General features: G+C 33.9%; 1 protein-coding gene across 2 annotated transcripts; it reads left to right on the top strand.

Moving 5' to 3' along the window:
• The first annotated feature begins 1,880 nt into the window (after window positions 1-1,880).
• mrj (DnaJ heat shock protein family (Hsp40) member B6 mrj) lies at window positions 1,881-25,682 on the top strand. 2 transcript variants are annotated; one of them, XM_088044753.1, is made up of 7 exons: window positions 1,881-2,115; window positions 16,614-16,723; window positions 16,772-16,881; window positions 19,784-19,894; window positions 20,117-20,299; window positions 24,628-24,895; window positions 24,944-25,682. In XM_088044753.1, the coding sequence occupies exons 2-7, from the start codon at window positions 16,659-16,661 to the stop codon at window positions 25,041-25,043; spliced, it is 837 nt and encodes a 278-aa protein (XP_087900879.1). In that variant the 5' UTR covers window positions 1,881-2,115; window positions 16,614-16,658; the 3' UTR covers window positions 25,044-25,682. The 2 variants fall into 2 exon arrangements, with proteins under 2 accessions (XP_087900879.1, XP_087900880.1); XM_088044754.1 differs by lacking the exon at window positions 19,784-19,894.
• Window positions 25,683-26,348: the final 666 nt, after the last annotated feature.

Below are 26,348 nucleotides of genomic sequence, written 5' to 3' on the forward strand. Positions count from 1 at the left end.
AATTGTCATTTAGGCAGCTAACCTATTTGATTTTATCACCAAAAAGTCACCATCGACGACGTTACTAGCGAATTGTGCTTTAGAGAATTGTTATTCTGACAGCTATTTTTAGAATTCGATGATATTACGGCATTAGTAAAAAATGGAATTAAAAAATGAAAAATTTCAAATTTCCCGCTCAAAACTTCGAAGGTTGTGAAATAAAAATTTGTCACGGTGAAACGCCGCTTTGTGTCTAAACTAATCTTTTTACTGCAAATATGCCTTTTCAAAGTAATTTGATGGCCCGTGTTACTTTTAGTACTATTCACTCATAAAAAGTAAGGTTAGTTTAGACAATGTATTGACAGTTCTCCAAATTTCAGTAACACCAACTTTGACATTTCCAGTGGGAAAATAATTGTCAATTTTTTGACAGTTCTGAAAATTAGGCAGTGTTTCCGTTAAAAATATTTCTTTTACAGCCTGTTGGATTGCAAATCAAAGGATTTAATATAGGCAGCTAACCTATTTGATTTTATCACCAAAAAGTCACCATCGACGACGTTGCCGGTTGTAAAGTGGGGGGAGAGTGCGGTGTTGGTGGTTTTTTCATAAAAAAACGGACTTTAGGTATCTATAGAAGAACTAAAAGTAGGAAATTTTGTTTTTTAAGAATTGGCAGAACTAATTAATCTGGCTGTCACCTGTTTTCTGTCAAGATTTTGGTCAATTTGGATTTTACGATTCGTGTTTAATAAATTGCTGCGTGAATAAAAAATGTATCAATATAATTGAATTGTCCTTTGCGGCCAACAATAATTGTATCTAAATATAATAGATGTGAATACTGGCTGTGAGGTTATGTTACGTTAAGTCAAAATTCAGTGATAGTAAAACTCAATAAAAGTCAATTTTAAATTGAATTTGAAAATCAAGTGGCAAGTCGTGGTTACAAAACTATTACCAATCGTGTAAAACGAAAACTCTTAGAAATTTTTTATTAAAAAAGGGTGCAAATTCGAAAAAATAGTATAAAGGACTTGTTTTATAATGGCATTGGCATTGCCATTGGTCATTATAAAACACGTTCTTTAATATACTATTAATTTCACAGAGGCGACTTGGATCGATAACGGTAAAGACTAAAACTGAAGATGAAAAATATTAATAAACACGAAAAAAAATAACTGATAAATGCGCCCGCCAACTAGATTAGGTCCACTAACTTTTTTTCGATCGTAAAAACGTAATTAGTACCAACTGTTGTTATTGCCAAAAGTTCCCACATATATGACATAATGACAAAGCGACAGTGCATAAAATTGAAAACTTGACACTTGTTGGTATTTCTGCACTTGGAGAATGCGACTTTAGTGGTCTGAACAGGTTAATTCAAAGATTGTTATAATAATTATAAATGTTGCATAATCTGCACTTTTAGATTTAGAATGAATAATAAAGAAAGTATTGACTAAAATTAAATTCAATGTCATTTGCCAACAGGATTCTTGGCTGAGAAAGTAAAAAATAACGCGAGTTTTGACAGCTCTAAACAACATCAATATGGTTCTATTATTGTTGTTTAAATATAGTTGAAGTGATTTAAATATACTTAAGTCGGTTGTGAAAAAACAAAGCAACCTTCACGGAACGACAATGACTGTTATTAAAGACGGTGCAGAAAAAGAGTAATTTTAGTTAACCTGAATCAACTTTTGTTTCGATTTTTGCGTCTCAATCGCAGCTTTATCTTGATATAATAAGATAAGACAGTTTGATCAATCAATAATAATCCCAAGATAAGAAAAAATATCCCCAAAGTATCGAACAGCTGGTAATAGCTCAGACATGCGCGCCTCTGGCCAATTGTTATCTCTCCCTCCTTCTCTCCCACCTCTCTCTCACTGCGTCAAAACCGTCTTTGTCCATAGACATCGCATTCGGTTGGCGTTTGGTAGTCAGTTGTTTAGTCATAGGCGACTGTGTAAACGTACATGTGGTTTTATCTTTAATCAAACTCAGTGTGAGCCAGTGTGATTGTGTGTTTATATTTCGAGTGATGGATGTTAGTGTCAAGCAGGCTGTGATATCCCTGTCGTTTTGTTAAGCAAAAGGATTTTTCCCATTCGTTGGGTAAGTTTGCACCCTGTATATTCCACGGCTCACTTGACGGTTACATTACGCATGACAAATGCATCGTTACGAAATCGAAATTATCACAAAACAATCAATACAGCGCCTACTTTTGAAAATCCCGTAGGCCGTGGTTTATTTCCATTCCAAAAAATCGACCACACGTCCCGTGTACTTGCGTCCGTATTTATTTTAGTCAGTTATTTTCGCACCTATTTTTATAAAAACGATCTCGAACCGTCATAACGGTCATTGATTTTTCCGTCGCGACGACTCGTCCACTTGTGGCCGATTCGCATTGTGGAGACGGTCAAGGACGCGACGAAAGGTCTTTCCGGCAAACGTACGTTTCGTCGATTTAACCACCCCGAGTTCAAGGTCGAAGTTTCATTTGTATAAACAAAAGCTGTTGATTATTGTGGTGACCCTCTTTTGACGTCAAAACAATGCATTCGATGCGTTTTTGTCTCATGGCAAGTGGCCATATCATGTCATCGGAGCAGAGTTATTTTTAATCATGATTGCTCGATTTGTTCGACACGCGAAAAATTCGACGAATCAGAAGATGATACGTTTTTTACATCTGTCAAATTTGACTAATTATACGTTTAGAAGCGACAAAGGACGATGTGGGCGATTTTCCCCCATTGTGAGGAAGAATATATTTTGCATTTAAATGATATTTCAAGGAACAGACGAAACTCCTACGTTGGACGGTTTAATTGTAGTTGGCCTTAATTGATTCTCATCTGTCAAAGACGAGAAATTAAAAACTCATTTGCGAATTTGGTCACCTTCTATGTTTCTTAACTTGCCGAGTTTTTCAGGTTATGGCCTTAGATTTGACAAGAAATGCCACTCGTGGACAAAAAACTTATTTACCTGGAAACTACCGTTCAAATGTTTAGAGTTTATTTTTGGATGTTGACAGTTTTACCACTCTTTTAATTGAAATATTGTTTGTCGTCAAGGCCTACTATTAAATTTTTTTATTAATTTATACTTCTATTGTTTTATAACCAACATGTATAACATAAATTTCCTAATGAACTTATTTGAGTTGGTAACAGTGAGTTTTTACTGCTAAAATCTAGGCAGTGTGACCAATCTCATTAAGTAAACAGTAAAATTTCGGCATTGATGTTTAAATGAAAATTGTCCTTCCATTGATATCGGCATTGCCAAACTTATTTTTATCCCAAGAACTGTTGTTTTTTTGCGAGAATTTATAACTACATTTACGATAACACCAAATTGTATATTTAAGCTAGGTCAGGACAAGCTATTTGTAGCATGTAATCAGTTTAGTTCTTGGTTTAACACTCATTCTTGAGTCTTAACACATTGACCACAAGTGAATTAAATGTGTTGTGTCATCATAAGAGCTTTTCTCGATTTCGAAGCCGACAAATATTTGGATACCAACCCATTCGGTGTAAAATATTTAAGTGGTGCCAAACCCACGTTTTATCCATTTTAGTTCTAACCCTTTCAACATCTGGCCACTCCTTAAATCCCGTTTCTAATCAACTAATTTGTTTACAAGCCGACACGCGATGTCTTCCAGTCATTCAACTTAACAATGCTATCTTCAATCATTTTTCGCTCCGACGCAACCACCAGCTACTGTACACAAATCTTCGTTGGGTTGTTGGGTTCATGCCCTCTTGTAACCTTGGGTTCTTCTTCACCTTCACTTCACGTGTCATTGATGATGACAAAGAACTCGTCTCGCGTTAATCAGTCGATAATAGTGCGGTTTTTCTCTTTTTTGAATACAAATAACACTTTCATCACTATTAACATTAAATACGGTTATTACGACGTTGGCCAATTATATGTCGTTTTGTTGCGATTTTAGTTTCACTTTCAAGAGAATGTGCTTTGTGGAAAAATAGTTGCGTAACGCCAGGAATGTGTGCTAGAGAAGAAATATTCAGAAGAAGATCATTCGGCACGTCCGGTTTGGTAACCATGATTCAAACTGCTAAGAACCAATAAAACGCAACAGTAAACAGTTAAAATTTATCAGTCCAAGAAACAGATCACTTGGTGCAGCGGCGATGATAACATTTCTGAGAACAAAAAAACATGTGTTTTGACATTCTAGATACATAATGCATGTGCCCACTTCCGGTCTTGGTCAACGACCAATGAAGAAATTTTGACTTTTCAAATCTCAAGCAGCAAGATAATGACCTCTGTGTTGATGCTAGTTTGAATTAGACCAATGTTTAGTACATTATGTAAATTTGCGCTGCCTTTGCTATTGAATTCAAATACATCCAACAAAGAATGTAGGTAACTGTATGTTTTTTGTCGTTGTTTACTGATTAAAAATCAAAAATGGTCGTGACTCGTTTTCCCATACTGGGTCGTGTTCGTAATTTTTCAGTTTACTTTTGAAGTGATAACTGTTGGTAGCCCTGCATTTGACGTTTTACAATTATAGAATAATCTTGTTGCATTAGTGCCAACCTAATTTATAGGACGTCAGTTGCATCGCACATGTCAAAATCTCAAATTATCCACACTTTGTGCTTTGTCATTTGTCACGTCCTTACAACATGTCATTAATTTTTCTCAACTCATTTATTGGGAAATGGCAGATGTGTGTTGCGTTTTCTGAAGAATGGGATTTTCTAGAGCGCTCGATACGGTTTTTGAGTTCAGTTTTTTGTTGATTTTGCAGGTGTGCCAACTGTATGTAATTAGACTTTCGTTTTGACAGCTGATGTGGAGAAAACGCGAAATTGCTTACTTGTGGTTCACATATCGGTTTAAACGCTGACAATTTAAAAAGTGTTGCCAACTCATAATAAAACCTTGTAATACTGTCATTGTCAAAACGACCTGACACAATCTACTGCCCAAAACAAAGAAAGTCCGTTTTTTTTACTTTTTTAAGTTTTTAAGTCTTTTTACTATTAAATCCTTTGAGTTGCAATCCAACAGGCTGTAAAAGAAACGTTTTTAACGGAAACACTGCGTAATTTTCAGAACTGTCAAAAATTTGACAATTATTTTCTCACCAAAAATCTCCCTAGGCAACGTTGCCGGTTGTAATGCAGGGGAAGTTTGCGGTGTTGGTGGTTTTTAAAAAAAAACGGACTTTAATTTCAAATTTCCCATTCGAAATGTCAAAGTTGGTGTTACTGAAATTTGGAGAACTGTCAATACATTGTCTAAACTAACCTTACTTTTTGTGCGTGAATAATAAAGTCCGTTTTTTTAAAAAACCACCAACACCGCACTCTCCCACCACTTTACAGCTGGCAACGTCGTTGATGGTAACTTTTTGGTGATAAAATCAAATAGGTTAGTTGCCTAATTGACAATTTGATTACACAAAACGACATTTCAGGCTGTGCCGAGTTTTTTCACAATTAAATCCTTTGATTTGCAATCCAACAGGCTGTAAAAGAAACGTTTTCAACGGAAACACTGCCTAATTTTCAGAACTGTCAAAAATTTGACAATTATTTTCTCACCAAAAATCTCCCTAAGCAACGTTGCCGGTTGTAATGCAGGGGAAGATTGCGGTGTTGGTGGTTTAAAAAAAAAAAGACTAGATTATAGTTCGTACAGTCAGAGTTTAAATGACAGAAATGCCACTAAATCTACGCAATAAAAAGTGTACCATACGCGCGAAATTTAAAATAACAAAATAACCCCAGTTACTGACAACCCTGTCAACCCATTTCGCGTAGGAATTTAGTGTTTTTAGTGTATTTTGTAGCATAATTTGCTGCCAACCTATATGTCAACTGTCGAAATCTCCCAATCTCTCTCCCAATAAACTATAGTAGTTCTAAACGTCAAATTCGACGAACGGGACTTGATGGATAACTTCTTATCCAGATTGACTTCAATAATTCTGGGTGAAGTTAGGTTGGTTACCAATTCAAATGTATTCAACTAAACAAATGTATCTGCCTTCAATTCTTGTTTGTTTCAAGGCCAGACTAAATATATCGACCAAGTATTCTGATTTATCAACAAAAAATAAAATATTACTTTAAAATTAACATCTGCGAGTGCAGCCTTGTTTTTTCACCACCACAAGATCTTGCATCATCGCAGTTTTTACCGGCAGTATTGCCAACTTACTAGTGCAAGTCAGTCATGTCATAAGGCAAAAATAGCACTGTAATCAGTGCATCTGGAGATAAAATATGAATAGTGGTAGCGACTGTCAATCTCGCTAGATGACCCATTGTTAATGAATTCTTTCCACTTGTTGCATAAGACCGGTCTTTGGTTCAGTGGGTGTCTCGTCGTCCTTCATCTTAAGAACCCTGATGGGTCCATCGTCTCGAAATCGAAAGCCCCAAAAGTACCATTCGACCTTGGTGAATGGACCAGTGGCAGCGAGGTCATCGATCGGCGATTTTATTGTCCCATTAAAGCACGAGTAATTAAGAAAATTGCCAATAGAAAGTGTTGATGGGCGTGTTTAAGCAAACAAAGCAAACGAGGACACGTAATATCAACAGTTATCTTCGTTTTAGGATGACTTTGCTTCATTTTCGTCACATTTCGCAAGATATTATTCATTAGGATCCGTTAGTTGATTTTTTGCATTATTCATAATACCTACACGATTAGCGAGCAAATGGCGGCAAGTTTCCAAAAACTACACCTTCGCTCTGACTCAACGATTACGTAGACCACCAATTACCGGATTTTTTCCAGTTTTGATGCACATTTTTCGAAAAGTAGCCTTAAGAGGAGACTTCAGCTAAACCGAGTTTCGAAAGCAATAAAAATTCGGACAGCTGCCAAATTTGCTTGGTCCCTCTGAAGACGTCATAAAACGTCATAAAGTGATAATCACTACAAAGTTGGGACCGAGTATGTGGCCATAAAATTTACTAGATGTATGTCAACTGGGTTTACAATACTACTTTTGACTTGTTAATCAATTGATACAAGTTATAAAATTTTAGAGAAAAAAATCGCTTCAGTGAGCCAAAAATTTTGTAATTTTGGCAATTTTGGTCTCCAGACAGTAAAATCTGGTGGGTTTACTACTTTTGACTTGCGTATCAATTGTGCCAAATTACAAAATTTTAGAAGAAAAACCGCGCTTTTTGAAATTTTTATTTTTAGGTGAACCAAAAATGTCTGCTCTCTTCGATAAAATTTTGTAACTTTGGCAGTTTTGGTATCCAGACAGTAAAATTTGGAGGCTTTACTACTCCTGACGTGTTATTAACCTATGCTAAATTACAAAATTGTAGAGCAAAAAACCGGATTGTTAAAAATTTTTATTTTTAGGTGAACCAAAAATTTTGGCCATTTTGATAAAATTTTGTAACTTTAACAGTTTTAGTCTCCGGAGAGTACAATTACAGGCTTTACTACTTTTGACTTGCTAATCACCTATGCTAAATTACAGAATTTTATAGAAAAAAATCGCGTTTTTAGAAATTTTTGGCCCGTCATGAAAATAAAAATTTCTAAAATCCGTCCCTGTTGTTCAAAAAAACTGTTCTTTAGGATAAACAGTCAACAAGTCAAAACTAGTAATCTTTCCAAATTTCGTTGTCTTAGCATCATAACTACCAAAATCACAAGCCCGAATGAAAAATATTGGAAATGGTAAAGCAGAAATTGACTTCAAATTTATGTGATTTTTCGACGAGTTTTGGGAATTTCATGCACATTTCTGCCGATTTCTTTATAAGTAACCGTTGGATCTTGATAAAAACTTTTTATTTGATGTATTTTGACATCTATGTACTTTACAAATACAGCAAGAATTCAGCCTCATTTCGATTTTGAAATTTTCATTTTTTAAGAAATAAATTTCTAACTCAAACTAGTAAAAAATCTTAATTTTTCGTTTTCTGCCTCTAACTTCGAAAATATTTGACTTGTAGACGTCAGATTTGGCCCATTTATAGATTTTTAGCTGCTCTTTCGATTGATGTATTGTAAACCCAGTTGACATACACCTAGTAAATTTTATGGCCACATTATGAGAGGACCGGGCAGTACTAATCCTTGCGGTTGTGGACCATAAATGAGCACGAAATGAGTCCGGGTCGAAATGAATAGAGTCAACAAGTTCTGATGTGTTTCCAGTTCTACGTTTACAAATTTTTGCAAAATTTGATGTTGTTCATCATCATTAACCATATTAGGGCCCGATTTCATGTTGACTTGCGGCATTCCAAATCAGAGTTGCGCCTTAGCAACCCCAATCAAAGTGATGCTACCTTAGCAACTGCGTCAACGCAATTTTGCGTCACTGACTTGAAATGGAGCTCTTAGTGCACTTCGGTAAAACTGCGATTAGACACGCCAATAGATCTTAAATCTGCTCAAAACCGAATTCTGTTAAAAAGTTACGTTTAAAAAAAAATAACACATTTTGTGGTCTAAATTGTCACTAACAGTTATTTTTATATGATTGTAATATGGCGCAAATTGTGTCAAGACTATAAAAATGATGACAGCAACGACCAAAATTACTTGTATAAAAATTTATGTTGTGCTAGTTGTAAAACTAAATGATTTTACAAATATAAATTCAAAAGTTCCGCAATTAAAATTAAAAGTTGACTTGTTTTGCATTTTTTACAATAGGATTGGTTTTTGTGAAATTACTGATTTAATACACGAAGTAATTTTCCCGGTGTGTAAAAATTTTGACTGTTAGTTGTGACTTCATCACCAATCAAGCTTTTATCAAAATCAAACTGTAGCTAAAAAGCTCTAAATATTCAGACAAGGGAATGGAGGGTTGGTAATAAACACAGGTACAGTTTAACAAAAGCTCTAGTGCGGTTATGGCTTTGACTTTTTAAATCGTTTAAACCAAGGAGTATATTTAGAAATTTTTATTTGGACAACTGAAAATGTAAATTTTTTCAACACTGTAATTTCGTTATTTCTAGTGCGAGAGGAACGAAATTTATGCATGTTGTTTTTTTTGTTTATTTTATTAATATCACTAATTTGCAAAAATTTAGATCAAAAAGTCGAATTTTTAGAAATTTTTGTTTGAAGACCAAAAAAATGCCACCAATTTTTTTTAATCCTATAATTTCTTTATTTTTTATGCGATTTTAACGAAATTTGTGGAGATTATCACTCTCGATCTCGACTGCCTTATTAAGAGCGTCAATTTAGAAAAATTTAGACCGAAAAAGAGAATTTTTAGAAATTTTTATTTGGACAACAGTGAAAATGTAAATTTTATTCAACACTGTAATTTCGTTATTTTTAGTGCGACAGGAACGAAATTCATGCATGTTGGTTCTTTTGTTTGTTTTAGTAATATAACTAATTTGCAAAAATTTAGATCAAAAATTCGAATTTTTACAAATTTTCGTTTTAAGACCAAAAAAAATGCCACCAATTTTCTTTAATCCTATAATTTCTTTATTTTTTTATGTGATTTTAACGAAATTTGAGGACATTATCACTCTCGACTGGCTTATTAAGAGTGTCGATTTAGAGAAATTTTGACCGAAAAAGAGAATTTTTAGAAATTTTGATTTCGAGGGGCCAAGAAATATTTTTGTTTTTTGACCAAAAATTTTTAATGACCTGTAAGTTCTTCATTTTTAATGCCACTATAACCAAATTTGTGGAGTTTATAGGTTTTGACTGTCTTATTAAGAGTACCAATTTAGAAAAATTTAGACCAAAACGGAGAATATTTAGAAATTTTTATTTGGACAACTGTGAAAATGTAAATTTTATTCAACACTGTAATTTCGTTATTTTTAGTGCGACAGGAACGAAATTCATGCATGTTGGTTCTTTTGTTTGTTTTAGTAATATCACTAATTTGCAAAAATTTAGATCAAAAATTCGAATTTTTACAAATTTTCGTTTTAAGACCAAAAAAAATGCCACCAATTTTCTTTAATCCTATAATTTCTTTATTTTTTTATGTGATTTTAACGAAATTTGTGGAGATTATCACTCTCGACTGGCTTATTAAGAGCGTCGATTTAGAAAAATTTAGACCGAAAAAGAGAATTTTTAGAAATTTTGATTTCGAGGGGCCAGAAATATTTTTGTTTTTTGACCAAAAATTTTTAATGACCTATAAGTTCTTCATTTTTAATGCCACTATAACCAAATTTGTGGAGTTTATAGGTTTTGACTGTCGTATTAAGAGTACCAATTTAGAAAAATTTAGACCAAAACGGAGAATATTTAGAAATTTTTATTTGGACAACTGTGAAAATGTCAATTTTCTTCAACACTGTAGTTTCGTTATTTTTAGTACTACAGGAACGAAATTTATGCATGTTGTTTCTTTTGGTTGTTTTAGTAATATATCACTAATTTGCAAAAATTTAGATCAAAAAGTCGAATTTTTCGAAATTTTTGTGGTAAGACCAAAAAAATTCCACCACTTTTTTTTAAGATTTGGTAATTTCTTTATTTTTTGTACGATTTTAACGACATTTGTGGAGATTATGACTCTCGACTGTCTTATTAAGAGTGTCGAATTAGAACAATTTAGACCGAAAAAGAGAATAAGGTTAAATAGTCCATAGAAGTTGCTGAATTTGGCTCAATTTTAATATCCATTATTTCTAATAACGTATTACCTTTTTTTTGTAAAAACATTGTTTTTTAGGTCCAGATAATCTAATTTTTCTTAGAAGCATAACGAACCAAGTGTAAAAATATGCCCAAAAAATATTTTAGATAAAAAATTACGACTATTACGCACGATTCGAAATAAATAGTCATCAATAACTCCCAATTCGCTTTTAAATTGCATATTTGAAAAGAGATTGAGAATATTTATTGCGGTTCATTTCAAGGGTTATTATGATTATGGGGGTTTGCGGTTAGGTGGCTATAAACAGTTTAAAAAGTCAAAGCCATAACCGCACTAGAGCGTTTGATAAACCGTACCTACAAAATGACCCATGGAACTTGTAAATCTTTCGACGGTTTACTGCTTCCATTACTTGCGGTTTAAGGAAATAAATCAATCTTTGCTCACAGAAAAAGACCGAACTTTTAATAATTAAATTAAAGGGAATCATATCTCCTTTATTTATAAAGCAAAATGAACCAATTTTGTAAGATGTTGTTTTGATACATAGTTCTACCCAATGCTTTTTTCAAAATAATAAAATAACGTCAAATATAGTGTGAAATGGAAAACTGTTAAATTGTGCATCAAATAACTTCAATTTCAAGAAAATTCCGAAGTTTTTTTAAAAAACTAAAAAAACAGTCTTTTAGTAATGGAAGTAACAAACCTATACTCGAAAACTGAAGTCGATATCTTTTTTAATAAAGAAGTTATTTACCCGTCAATTTACATAGGATCTCCCATAAGAGAAATGGGTGAAGACTCCTCTTAACCTCGATTGACATTGGAAGATCCACGCTCTTGTTGCATAGTTTATTTGAGGAGTTGTGAGATCATGCAGCGATTTTAGGTCTGTTACATAAAACACTGATAATCTAAACAAAGCCTTAATCGGGCTCTACAACGGGCTAAAAATAAATTATTTTATTCGAATAATTCCCTGGTAAGAGCCTGACCGCAATCATCTCCAGCAAAGTTTTTTTTTAAGACCAGCTCACACGCGATGAGCGCCCCAAACATTGTAAAAATAGACAGAATTCCTACACGGCTCTGTGTTGTGAACCCCAAAAACTCGAAAAATACGATTCCTGCTTCTTGCATCTTGGAAGTTTCCGCAACATCAGCATCCTGCTGCAGGTTATAATGTTACCGCAACTATTAATACTTTCGCTTAGTGGTTTCGCGAATTAAGTTGACGATGCAATAAAACTGATTACTACAAGATAGCAGGAAACGGGAAATTCGTAACTTCACAAGAAATCTTTTAGTCACTCGGCGGCAGGAATCCTTTTATTTCAATTTTCCTGGTCTTTATAGACTGTATCTTGCGGTTGGCATGTAAACTACGTGCATCAGAATTCCTGCGGCGGTGCAAGAGTATAAATTTCGCGAGAGAATGCAACTTCTTGCTGTTTTGAAAATTCATTTGTATTCACTGATTCCTGCAGTAGTGAGTTTAATTCCGTTCGTATTTCGCGTTACTAAGTCAGGAACTGGAAATTCCTGCTGATAAAATTTATCATTTCCAAAGTTCTTGTTTACTGATTAACATTTAAATATGGGGAATTCGAAATGACAGATTTGTATACAGGGTGTTTTTAAAATAACGATATAAAAGAAAACACCTTTAACCACTTGAACTGATGAAAATATCCACTTAAAAGAACAAACCTTGAATTGTTGCTAAGCAATCAAGACTAAATTCTTTAATCCAGTGGTGAACTCGAAATTTTGATTAAATATTTGATTAATTTTATCTCGAAAACGAAAAGACTACTTACAACATATTTTGGCAATTGATTCTACTTGCCTTCACCAATTACTGTGTTTTGTTTGGTAGTGTATTTCAAAAACACCCTGTAGAGTCGATTTGCGTTGGAAATTTTCATCGTGTAATTCAGTCCTATTGAAAATGTTGCAATGGCGGTGTTATTTGAATTGGCTTTTGGGGTACAAAAGACGATCGTGAAAGTTCTGTCAATAAGATTTATTGAAATACAATTTGATTCTTACCGTTTTTAAGCAGCAGTTGCAAATTTTACTTCAATTGGAACATATTTAAGGTCTCCCACTGATTAATTCGGTGACTTTAAAAATTATTCATTCACAAAACATAAAAGTTACTAAGGTTGGCGAAAACAAAACATCCTAAATTTGAAGTTGGTAAAAGTGGTAACTAAATGGGCAGTTGACGTTTCTAATGTCAAAAGTTCAACTTCAAAGTTTCAAATTATCAACTGGATCCTAAACACTTCCCTTAATTAACCAAAAATAACAAAAATGGCTCTGACATAAACAACAAACTTCAATAGTTATTTGTTTCACTAGGCTAGAAAATGATCGTTTGGAAATGCAAGGAAAGTATTGAAATCCGAGCATTTCCAAAACATTTTCTAGCCGTGTTAAACATTTTGTGCGCCGGCAATTTTTACTATCGCGGAATCAAAATTTCGAACATCACTTTTTGACATGACAATGTAAAGCAAGCTTTATTGTCATAGTGACTGACATACAAAGTAAATTTCTGACACTTGCTGTGCCATTTATACATTTTAAGGTTATAAAGACAAAGGACAGTTTACAATTTTAAAAATCAATCAATTTGATGTTCGAAATTTTGATTCCGCGATAGTAATAGTTATTTATTTTGACTTTTGGTTTGAATTTAAAACGTCATTCGCTTAGGGGAATTTCATCAGCTGGGAAATAGGTTGGTAGCACCCTATTCAAATCAAACGATTGCAGATTAAATTAAATTCAAATGTGTTTCAGCAAATTTTTGTGGTAACTTTACTTAATTAATTTACCTTTATTTTCGAAGGTCATTGGTCTTCAAATCGGCACACAAATTGACACAATTGACATTTGTGCAGCGATGCCAACTTGTAAAATAAAACCAACTATTCGAAATGTCACGTTTGTAAATTTCTGACACTTGCTGAGTCTTTTATAAATTTTAAGGTTATAAAGACAAAGCACAGTTTACAATTTTTAAACAACAATGAATTTGATGTTCGAAATTTTGTTTCCGCGATAGTATTTATTCACAAAACATAAAAGTTACTAAGATTGGCGAAAACAAAACATCCAAAATGTTGGTAAAAGTGGTAACTAAATGGGCAGTTGACGTTTCTAATGTCAAAAGTTCAACTTTAATGTTTCATTATCAACTGGAACCTAAACACTTCCCTTAATTAACCTAAAATAACAAAAATGGCTGACATAAACAACAAACTTCAAAGTATAGTTTCAAAGAGAATTCGATTTATGCGGATCGCCAAATACACTCTGATTTACCAAAAATGTAAGGTAACTTTGGTTTAACACCATAGTTCGTACAGTGAGAGATTGAATGACAGAAAAGTCACTAAATCTACGCGCGAAATTTAAAATAACAAAATAAGCCTACTTACTGTCAATTTGTCCACCCAGTTCGTAGGAATTTAGTGTTTTTAGTGTATTTTGTAACAAAAGTTACTGCCAACCTATATGTCAACTGTCAAAATATCCCAATCTCTCACCGCATATACTATAGCATTTGGGCCAATAGAGTTTTAGTTGAAAGTCTGACTCACTTTGCAACATTTTTCTATTTTGTTAATAATATCCATTCACAAAACATAAAATCAAATTACCTTAGATTCGATCGAGCTGCATAAATCGATCTCTCTGTGGGACTGTACTTTAATAGTATATTAAAGAACGTGTTTTATAATGGCCAATTTGGTGCACCAATGCCATTATAAAACAAGTCCTTTATACTATTTTTTCGAATTTGCACCCTTTTTTTAATAAACAATTTAAATTTTCCAATTCTAAGACTTTTTGTTTTACACGATTGGTAATGGTTTTGTAACCACGACTTGCCAGTTGATTTTCAAATTCAATTTAAAATTTGACATTTATTGAGTTTCACTATCACTGAATTTTGACTTAACGTAACCTAACCTCACAGCCAGTATTCACATCTAATATATTTAGGTACAATTATTGTTGGCCGCAAAGGACAATTCAATTATATTGATACATTTTTTATTCACGCAGCAATTCATTAAACACACGAAACAGGTGACAGCCAGATTAATTCGTTCTGCCAATTCTTAAAAAACAAAATTCCCTACTTTGAGTTCTTTTATACAAGGTGTTTATAAATGTTTCTAGCATCAACGGCGGCTCTTTGTTTTCCTAGTGAATATAACTATATTGAAATTTTTTTATAGTGTTGCTTAGGCAATGACGTTTCAGTTACGATTTTGTGTCCAAGTTTTTCATTTTCCTGTTTGAGGTTAACTGCAAATGTCAGTTGACGAATCGAAACCCACATTTGTAATGATCGGCAAATTTCTTTGACATTTCATAGCCACCCTTGATGCTAGAAACATTTATAAACACGTTGTAGATACCTATAAACGACTCCAAATTGAGTACTCTACTCAGATGCATTAATTTTATTATAGGTTACCTAAGGGAAGTGTTTTAAGGATGTATTTGATACCTCTCAATGGAGAAATTATCAATTTCTTTCATTTTTCTCGCTCAAAGTAAAATTCAAGTCGAATTTGAAACTTTGAAATTGAAATTTTGACATTAGAATTAGAAACGCCCACTCTCGCCAACTGTCACGTTTACGAAGTTTCGTATTCGCAACCTTAGTAACTTTTATGTTTTGTGAATAGATATTACATATTTGTCAGAAATCGGGCTATAAACAGAAATCAGAAGACGAAACAGCATTAAAAAGTCACGATTAATTGATCTCTTACAAATTGCAAAGCTTCTTGACATGTGTCGTAGTAGAACTGTCAAATTTATAATGTGTTGTGTAAACGGGGCCTGCCATTCGTTGGTTCGTCAAATTCAAATCGTCTTTTGTTCATGTGGGCAGAGTTAAACTAAAGTTACAGAAATCCGACAATAATTTCATGTCAAAATGGACAAACGTCAAATTCTGGGGGACAATGATGCCAACCTGGTCATATTAAAATTTCCATGAATTCCTGTTTTTGAAATGATGATTTTCTAAAATCTCTGTGCAACGATCATTGCAAATTAAATTTGCATCAATTAGCAGCGATTTTTTTCGCAACGGCGAAGGCGTCCTGTCAAATTTTACTCAATATCCATCTGTGTTGCTCAAGTCATAGCGAGCAATTTGCAATAATTACTTCATCTGAAGGTTGGCACTCTTGCACGCCCATACAGAAAAATAACAGTACCGAAACTGACAACTCATCCTGGCAAAAACGTGGTCATTGTGAGTGCGTTCCCACTTAATTTAGTTATTAATAATCTGGAAAATTTGCGAACGTAACCTTGAATTAATAGGTGCGTCATTTTTGTCTTTAATTAAGAAAAGAAGTGTCGTTGACTTTTGGTACCGCTTTAGGTTGGTCAGAGTGACTGTAATTTCCCGCGAAATGTGGAAACTGCTTGTTATGTCATTTTCTTTGTTACAGGAATCTGTCAAGGCTCAAAAATCGTCCGAAAGAGAAAGCTAGTTATGTTATAATATATCTGGATAAAGTTGCATGTAAATGCAGTGACTCATTAACGTTTTGATTATAATAAACCGCGCGAATTCTTCCACGTCAGTGGCGTTCGTCAGGGTCGCCATGCGTGACAATACTGTTACATAAAAGTAATTAAGCGTTTGAAAATAAGACGTGAAACCTTCGCGAAATAAACAAAGCAATTTAGTTTGATTATGATTACAATCGTCACCGGTGGCGTGGAACGGCGTTATGAAATATCTATTATTACGTTTGCTGAAAAAGCGGCCACTGATTGATTCTGAACGCACCCATTGCAGTGAGCTGTGCCGACAAAATTCGAAATTGAGTAACGTCAGAAAATTTTACATGATGTATTGTTCGGATGATAATCTTATCAGTTGATAACAGCGCTGATATCTTTGTTACAGTAAGGTTCCGTAAAGCTGGGGCATAAAGACGCTAGTGGCACCAATATGGTGGACTACTACAAAGTCCTCGAGGTGTCAAAAAATGCGACGACGGCGGAGATCAAAAAAGCGTAAGTCGTACATTTTTCAACAGTTCTCGAATCATTGGGGTGTTCTAGGTACCGGAAACTCGCCCTCAAGTGGCATCCTGACAAGAACCAAGATAATATAGAAGAAGCCACCAAGAAATTTAAAGAGATCTCAGAAGCGTACGAAGTTTTGTCCGATGGTAAGTTCAATTGATAATGTCTGTTTGTGAACGCAATATTTGTGATTATACGGGTGCGATTTTGGTTCTCCTAACGATAATTATCGGTACCGTTTGGTTACTTTTTCGATTTTCACCAACCGTAAAAATTGAAGCGCTGTTGCCACATAATACGGGGCACTACCGCCTGTAAAGTATGCAACCTCCCACTCTGGAGGATCAACAAACCATTTAAATACCATTGAAATCGTGGTTTAGATGCAATATTTAATAACTTTTTGTATTGTAGTTGGGTTGCAACTTCTTAAAATTTATTGCCTTAATGATAATTTTGATCAGTGAATGGTAAATGTTTAATTCCAGCCAGAATACAAGCTGGTATATCTATTAATTTTTGGCATATTAAGTTAAATGTTAATAAAATCGTAAAGTTATTTTGGAGGGACACTTATATGCAACTTTCAACTTTGCAAAATCCATGACGATACTAAAAACAGCAGATATGAATTCAATATATTACAATTTTTTAAATATAGCTATTTTCTTGTAATTTACTTCGCGTTAGGAATATCTCTAAAAGTTAGGTATTAGTTGCTTAAAATCGAATTTTAAATTCATTTATACCAAATGAGGAGTTTTTAAACGAAAAATTACCAATTTTTATTTTATCACATACATTTTTCTTTGAAGCAGTAATATATTGTATAATAAGAATAGGTGAGCCAAAATGAGCCATGAATTCTTTAGTACATACAATGTTGTCCATGCTCTCCTACACAATTTTGAGCCACTTTCAACTTTAAATTTTGAGTTCTCATTAAGTATAATTTTATACAAACAATTAAAAAATAAACAAAATCAATGGTTTTCAATGGTATTTAAATGGTTCGTTGATCCTCCAGAGTGGGAGGTTGCATACTTTACAGGCGGTAGTGCCCGCACTCCATGTCAGTTAAAAAATCGAAACCCACATTTGTAATGAGCGGCATAGCCACCCTTGATGCTAGAAACATTTATAAACACCTTGTATAAATGAAAATACAGCGTGTTTAATAAAGATTTACGTCTAGTCGCATCTATAATTTTCCGTACAAATTAAAAATTGCCGCTTTACGAAGATAATGATTGAATCGTTGGTTACATAACCTCAAAATAATTTTCTAAAATTATGAAGTAGACACTGATTTAAGACGGCTGGATCGCTGAAGGGATAAAGTTGACTCAACCTCTGCCTAATTTCTCTGTTTGTTGTTTAAATTCTTTCCCTATTGGCGATTTTGACGTTTGACAAGTGACACAATCGACATGAGTTCAAAGTGACAGAGTTATTTCAAACACAGGACAGTGCGAGCGGCACAAAAGGAATTCGATTTTCTCATCGGTCTTTGACGAATGAAGAAGGGGAAAAATAAAATTATAATGATGGAAAAATTTACACCAAACAGGTGTAAATCTGGCTTTTGAAAATTTGTGATATTTGGTGATATTTGGTTGACTTGCAATTCATTTTAGATTTGAATTTTGAACACAACACGTCAAAATAATGTCCGCCTCAATCTAAAATTCTGAGAAAAATCTGAGATTTGAAAACTTGGGAACTGAAATTACAATGTTTGTTAATTCTGAAATAATAACACATAAAAACCTTTTTGTTTTTACAAGATTGAAAACGCATTTTATTCAAAAAATGAACAACTTAACAACTTAAGCTGGCGATATACAAGGTGTTTATAAATGTTTCTAGCATCAAGGATGGCTCTGGAATTCCTGTCGTACACTATTTTGCCGCTTTGTTTTCCTAGTGAATATAACTATCTTGAAAATTATTTTTAATGTTATTTACGTCAGTGACGTTTCAGTTACAGTTTTGTGTCCAAGTTTTTCGTCGTTGTTGGACCACTAATTACGCCAAAAGTGCCCTAAAATAAACAATTACTACTCAAAGGCAGTATAGATAATACATATTAAAAGGTTTCAACCTCACCATAATAAAAACACTCTTTAGTTTTTGCCCAAATTCTCTAATAGTTTTTCTCAAAGATCTTGGGAGTTAAAAAAATCTGGAATATCAGATTTCGTAGGCTCAATATTTACATTTTCTTAATTCTCTTGACATTCATTTGAGTCTAAATTATTTTTTTATTTTTTGTGAGAAATTGTCTCAACTCCGAATTTTTAAGAATTCTTGATTTTCTGTTTTTGGATTGTATCTAAATTTAATGGGTTCTTTAGATGCTCTGTAAATTTTGTCTCCAAATTTTGTCTGAATTTGTTGAATTAAAATTATTAGTATTAGTTATAGTATATCCGGTGAGAGATTGGGAGATTTTGACAGTTGACATATAGGTTGGCAGAAAATTATGCTACAAAATACACTGAAAACACTAAATGTAAATGTAACTAAAGGGGCTTATTTTGTTTTTTTGAATTTCGCGCGTAAATTTAGTGAATAGGTTAGTTGCCTAATTGACAATTTGATTACACAAAACGGGCTTTCAGGCTGTGCCGAGTCTTTTCACTATTAAATCCTTTGATTTGCAATCCAACAGGCTGTAAAAGAAACGTTTTTAACGGAAACACTGCCTAATTTTCAGAAATGTCAAAAATTTGACAACTATTTTCTCACCAAAAATCTCCCTAGGCAACGTTGCCGGTTGTAATGCAGGGGAAGATGGCGGTGTTGGTGGTTTTAGAAAAAAAAAACGGACTTTATTTACCGTTTGAGAGCCAAAACGGCATGCAATGTGTTAAGGCAGACTCAAGTCATAGAATAGTGTCGCTCTTTTGGCAAAATTTCGTCCACGGGACCGGTAAAACAGAGAAATAAAATGGTCACGTGATGTAAACAAACGATAATTATCGTTAGGAGAACCAAAATCGCACCCTACATCTAGCGATATCTTTTTTGTTTTTCTCGAATTAGATTCGAAACGAAAAATTTACGACAACCGCATGAATAGGTCCAGCAGCACCAGATCATCGAGGTCGCACAGGAGTTACTTTGACACTCACACTCCTTTCCATCGTTTCTTCGGTAGATACAAATCCAGTGTGCTAGCGGGTCCCTCCTCCCTTAACCAACCCGCTTGTACTACTAAAATCACTAAACAAAGTTTGCCTTTTCCAACTAAACGGGTGAAAGTCATTTTTAGTTTGATTTTTTTTTTATTTTGTCGACCGACAACGACTCTGAGGACTCATCTGTTCGCTTCTTTCCCCCTCACTCTCACATTTTTCACAACTCTTTTCTTTCCAGATAAAAAGAGACGCATGTACGACCAGTACGGCAAGGAAGGTCTAATCAACGGCGGCAGTCGCAGCCGCAGTAGACACGAAGATGAGTTCGATTTCGGTGGCTTTGGGTTCTTCACTTTCAGAGACCCTGACGACGTGTTTAGGGAATTTTTCGGGGGCTCAACGCTCGCGGATCTGTTTGGAGGTAAGTTCATTCGTCTCCCAGCACCTAAAGTAACAAATACTATTGGGGGCTATTCGCGTGTCAATAGATGGCGCCACTAAACTACAAAATGGCGGTTTTAACGGTGAACAACAGTATCTAACAAGCAACAAAAATTTGCATTTTTGTTTATTTAAAATGCCCTGTGATGCAGATAATTGTCTTAAAAAAACAAGCATTCTGCGTCAGTGGCCTGATTTGTTTAGTTATGTTAACATTTCTTGCCATTTTACTCTTGAACAATGACACATTTGACCATTGAAATACTAAACAAAATGACAAATCACTTTTGTCATACGTAGGAAAGGGCCTAGAAGTATTTCAAACTGTTAATTTGCAAAATTCAACAACGAAAACGGTTCAAAAAAACTTTTCAAAGACAGACCGTTTTTGTTGTTCAGACGAACGGCGATAGATGTCGCACCCTTCGCCAATTTTTCCAATTCGCGAAAAAAATGCCCGATGGTGGGGCTGCGATCGTTGCAATGGTGGGTGAGAAGCATAATCTGTTATTGAAAAGTGTATTTTTGTGGCCGTTTATTAGAAAAAACATAAATTTATCTACAATATTCAGTGTTAATTTACATTGTTGGGTGTAATTGTTGTTATATCTGAACCTACAAACCGATGTGTACCAGATTTGAAGCGTTTTGAGACAAAATTGCAAACTACAAACATTGTATTATAAAACTTTGTTAACTCCTCTTGTTAATTTAGGATGCATTGGTTCCCCGACGCCCAAATAGTTGTCTTAAAGAGTTTGTTAATCATTCTTGAGGTATTTTATAGGTTTTAACTGGTTTTCTTTTAACATTCCTTTCAGGTTACGTTTGCACTTTGTCAATCACTTACTATGGAGTGCGGGCACTACCGCCTGTTAAGTATGCAACCTCCCACTCTGGAGGATCAACAAACTGTGCCGGTCCATTTAAATACGATTGAAATAGTGGTTTAGATGCAGTATTTAATAACTTTTTCTATTGTAGTTGGGTTGCAACTTCTTAAAATGTATTGCCTTAATGATAATTTTGATCAGTGAATGGTAAATGTTTAATTCCAGCCAGAATACAAGCTGGTATCTCTATTAATTTTTGGCATATTAAGTTAAATGTTGATAAAATCGTAAAGTTCTTTTTGAGGTATACTTAAATGCAACTTTGCAAAATCCATGACGATACTAAAAACAGCAGATATGAATTCAATATATTACAATTTTTTAAATATAGCTATTTTCTTGTAATTTACTTCGCGTTTGGAATTACTCTAAAAGCTAGGTATTATTCTAAGAGAAGTTGCTTAGAATCGAATTTTAAATTCATTTATACCAAATGAGGAGTTTTTAAACGAAAAATTACCAGTTTTTATTTTATCACATACATTGTTCTTTGAAGCAATAATATATTGTATAATAAGAATAGGTGAGCCAAAATGAGCCATGAATTCTTTAGGACATACAATGTTGTCCATGCTCTCTTTCATTATCAATAATTAACGATCGAACTTAAAGATTTTATTTAATATTTAAAAACGAAATAGAAAAAGAATTTTAAGTTGATATTTTGTAAGGAATGTATTCTGAGCAACTTTTCTTAAAAATCGAAGATGTCCAACACCAAAAGTTCACTTTATTCAAAAACTCGTGGATAATCTATCATTTCCAAATTCTTTCTTCTAAAATTAAGGAAGATAAAAGCTTATTCATTTAAACTACAAAGCACTGTATTATTTTTTCGTCTAATCTGCAGATATTTTAATTTTATTTTAATATTTATCGTCAAGCGACAAAAGCCTGTAACTTTTTTTGCGATTTATAAAATATCATATGTGGAAAGTTGTCATTCGTTGGCGTTTTTGGACCACTAATTAAAAGTGTCCTAAAATAAACAATTACTACTCAAAGGCAGTATAGATAATACATATTAAAAGGTTTCAATCTCACAATAGTAAAAACACAGTCAACAATAATTAAATACTGCATCTAAACAACGATTTCAATGGTATTTAAATGGTTTGTTGATCCTCCAGAGTGGGAGGTTGCATACTTTACAGGCGGTAGTGCCCGCACTCCATGTCAATTAAAAAATCGAAACCCACATTTGTAATGAGCGGCATAGCCACCCTTGATGCTAGAAACATTTATAAACACCTTGTATAAATAAAAATACAGCGTGTTTGATAAAGATTTACATCTAGTCGCATCTATAATTTTCCGTACAAATTAAAAATTGCCGCTTTACGAAGATAATGATTGAATCGTTGGTTACATAACCTCAAAATTATTTTCTAAAATTATGAAGTAGACAGTGATTTAAGACGGCTGGATCGCTGAAGGGATAAAGTTGACTCAACCTCTGCCTAATTTCTGTTTGTTGTTTAAATTCTTTCCCTATTGGCGATTTTGACGTTTGACAAGTGACATAATCGACATGAGTTCAAAGTGACAGAGTTATTTCAAACACAGAACAGTGCGAGCGGCACAGAAGGAATTCGATTTTCTCATCGGTCTTTGACGAATGAAGAAGGGGAAAAATAAAATTATAATGATAGAAAAATTTACACCAAACAGGTGTAAATCTGGCTTTTGAAAATTTGTAATATTTGGTGATATTTGGTTGACTTGGAATTCATTTTAGATTTGAATTTTGAACACAACACGTCAAAATAATGTCCGCCTCAATCTAAAATTCTGAGAAAAATCTGATATTTGAAAACTTGGGAACTGAAATTACAATATTTGTTAATTCTGAAATAATAACACATAAAAACCTTTTTGTTTTTACAAGATTGAAAACGCATTTTTTTCAAAAAATGAACAACTTAACAACTTAAGCTGACGATATACAAGGTGTTTATAAATGTATAAGGATGGCTCTGGAATTCCTGTCGTACACTATTTTGCCGCTTTGTTTTCATAGTGAATATAACTATCTTGAAAATTATTTATAATGTTATTTACTTCAGTGACGTTTCAGTTACAGTTTTGTGTCCAAGTTTTTCGTCGTTGTTGGACCACTAATTACGCCAAAAGTGCCCTAAAATAAACAATTACTACTCAAAGGCAGTATAGATAATACATATTAAAAGGTTTCAACCTCACCATAGTGAAAACACAGTCAACAATAATTAAATACTGCATCTAAACAACGATTTCAATGGTATTTAAATGTTTGTTGATCCTCCAGAGTGGGAGGTTGCATACTTTACAGGGGGTAGTGCCCGCACTCCATACCTCAAATCACCATGTATCCGTTCGCTATTCCTTGGTTCACTTATCTAAAAGTAGATTTATCAATAAAAACCTTCTGCAAGCACTGTTATTATTGTTTAGTTGATTTGCTGGTTTGGTTTGTAATGCGAGCCATTTCAAGTAATAACGGTAAATCATGCGTTACCAACACATGAATCTATTAAAATACATTAGAAGGAATTAAACTACTGCTTTGAAAATGTTAATACACCTGAGAAAGATGATTTTTTGGGCGACAAATGCATTATTTCTTATGCACGTTCACAACAATTATACTTCTCAACAGTGTTAAAATGCGCCACCAGAGATTTTTCTATTGCTATCTCGCTCTAGTGTTGAGGACGCTACCTCTCTCTCTACAGTGCATCTATACTATATTTCAGAATTATTGACAAATCAGGGTGCCTTGGAAATTCAAATTTATGTTGGCAGAATCTTCTAATATAAGCATATTTAGTGTTTTTAGATTTATATTTATTCCTATGTGTATGTAATGTGTGTCACGTCAACTTAGAGTCTGATTCATAAGATTCTGAAGAGGAACTGGAATCTGCAGCAGAAGAAATTAGCTTAAAAAAGTAATTTACTTCATAACCTCAAAATGTTACATTGACAGTTTTAGAACCAAAATGATAAAAGTCGTTCACATTGTTAGAGGCGTTTTACACAGACATGGCCTACCGAGATGTCAATAATTCTGAAATATAGTATATTTATTTATGACATCATTGAACAGATCTTGAATTTACTCACCATGAAACTTGCAAAAGACAATTTGTACAAGAGAAAAAGCGAAAAACTAGTAATTAGACACTATTTTACCAACAAAACTCAAGGAACAGTGCAAACAGTGGATCTTAAAAGTGGTCAAGAATGACGAATGTCAGTGAATGTCAAATCATTGACAAATTTCTAAAAAAGGCGGGAAAGCGTAGTTGCATACCAACTTAAATCGAGATTAATATCCCCAAAAAGACGGAAAATTCTAGAGTATTCCAAGTTGCCATACAATTCAAATCATCCTATTTACTCGCTGGATTTACTATAGACGCATTTCTTTCAGATTTCCACGATCATGGACATAGAGATCGGCGGAGGAACAGACATTCGCATCCACAGAACGCTCTCAGTTCAACTTTATTCAGTCCGTTTAGTATGACGCTGGGTGGTAATTTTATGGACGATTTTTTCAATGCCGGCCATGGGGGATTCAGCTCGTTCAGTACGATCAACAGTACGTTCACGAATGGAGCTGGAGCCGGTTCTGCCAACATAAAGCGAACATCGACATCGACAAGATTCAGCAACGGCAAGAAAATCACCACGAAAAAGTGAGTATTAGTGGGGAATCTAGGGAGTTTTTATCCTGTCGGTTGCAGAGTTTTTGAAAATGGGCGCGAAACTGTGATGACGTACGAAAACGACACCCTCAAATCCAAGACTGTCAACGGGGTTCCTCAAAGCTTAACCTACAGCTAAATGGCGAAAAGATGTTCTCGCAGCTAGAGGAATCTTATTTGGAAGTTTTCAATTATATACATGTGATCTAATTAATGTTGAGGTTACGGCAAAACTACGGCCAAATTGTCAGTGTGTGTATTAAAGACTTGCAACTGTTGAAATTATTTTTATTGAGTTTTTTTTTTAATGGAAATATTATAATTCTGTTTTCAGAATTTTCGCAGTATCTTAATTTTTCATAAGATCGTACGATGACGTGGAAAATAACTCAACTTTTTGCGTTGTCTTAGTTTTTAGTTTAGGCTAGAAAGAATGTTATTTAGGCTAGAAAATGACGATGCTCTTGTAAGAGAGGTGCTCAGGACGCGTTTATTTTTGTTTTGTTGTTTGTAGTCCTCTCAGTTGAGCATGAATTCCTGTTTGTTTCGTTTTGCAAGACTGCTAATTTTTGTATGGAGCTTTGAGTTGGAATTAACAGTAATTAAATTTTGTAATACGCATTACTTTTAATTTAAGATTAATATTGTATTTTAGTAGGTTTTATTACACCTGCACTCGAGGTATTTACTATTGTTAAGTACACAAGAATTATATATTTATGTGTGCTTAGGATGTACAGTCATAGTCTGTGTTAGACAAAAAAGTATAATAATATGATTAATCTTTTTTATTTCCACCCACAAATACGTTTTTACTACGATTGGTTTAGGTTTCAAATATCCACCGTCGTTACGCCGTCGTGCTTCAAACTGATTTCGCGCTGTAAAATGTAAATTACCACACGCGACTGTAAATAACTATTAATTTACTACGCAAGCTTGATGCACAGCAATTTTCTTGTCAAAATTGACAAATGTCAAATTCGGGGGAGTCAATTATGCCAACTTTGTCATCTTAAAAGTGATTCATCAAGATTGCAACCTTTAATAAAGAAATAACATAAACCGAGTGAACTCGCAGATTCTTCAAATAATTATAATTCGTACCGAGAGAGATTGAATGACAGAAAAGTCACTAAATCTGCGCGATAAAAATTGTACCAGACGCGCGAAATTTAAAATAACAAAATAAGCCCATTTACCGTCAACCCTGTCAACCCAGTTCGCGTAGGAATTTAGTGTTTTTAGTGTTTTTTGTTGCCAACTTATATGTCAACTGTCAAAATTTTCCAATTTCTCGCCGGATATACAAGGTATCTATAAATGTTTCTAACATCAAGGGTGGCTCTGGAATTCCTGTCATGCACTATTTTGCCGCTTTGTTTTCATAGTGAATATAACTATACTATATTTCAGAATTATTGACAACTCGGTAGGCCATGTC

Source organism: Gnatocerus cornutus, chromosome 9 (assembly GCF_029298725.1).
Source record: "Gnatocerus cornutus isolate USDA-ARS CGAHR chromosome 9, icGnaCorn1.1, whole genome shotgun sequence".
NCBI classification, from domain to species: Eukaryota; Metazoa; Arthropoda; class Insecta; order Coleoptera; family Tenebrionidae; genus Gnatocerus; species Gnatocerus cornutus.

Excerpts from the sequence above, each read along its gene's own strand:
- mrj (XM_088044753.1), top strand. The coding sequence starts at position 16,659 with ATGGTGGACTACTACAAAGTCCTCGAGGTGTCAAAAAATGCGACGACG. Across the intron at positions 19,895-20,116 it reads TCCTTTCCATCGTTTCTTCG|ATAAAAAGAGACGCATGTAC; the intron begins GTAGATACAAAT and ends TTTTCTTTCCAG. Across the intron at positions 24,896-24,943 it reads AAGAAAATCACCACGAAAAA|AGTTTTTGAAAATGGGCGCG; the intron begins GTGAGTATTAGT and ends TGTCGGTTGCAG.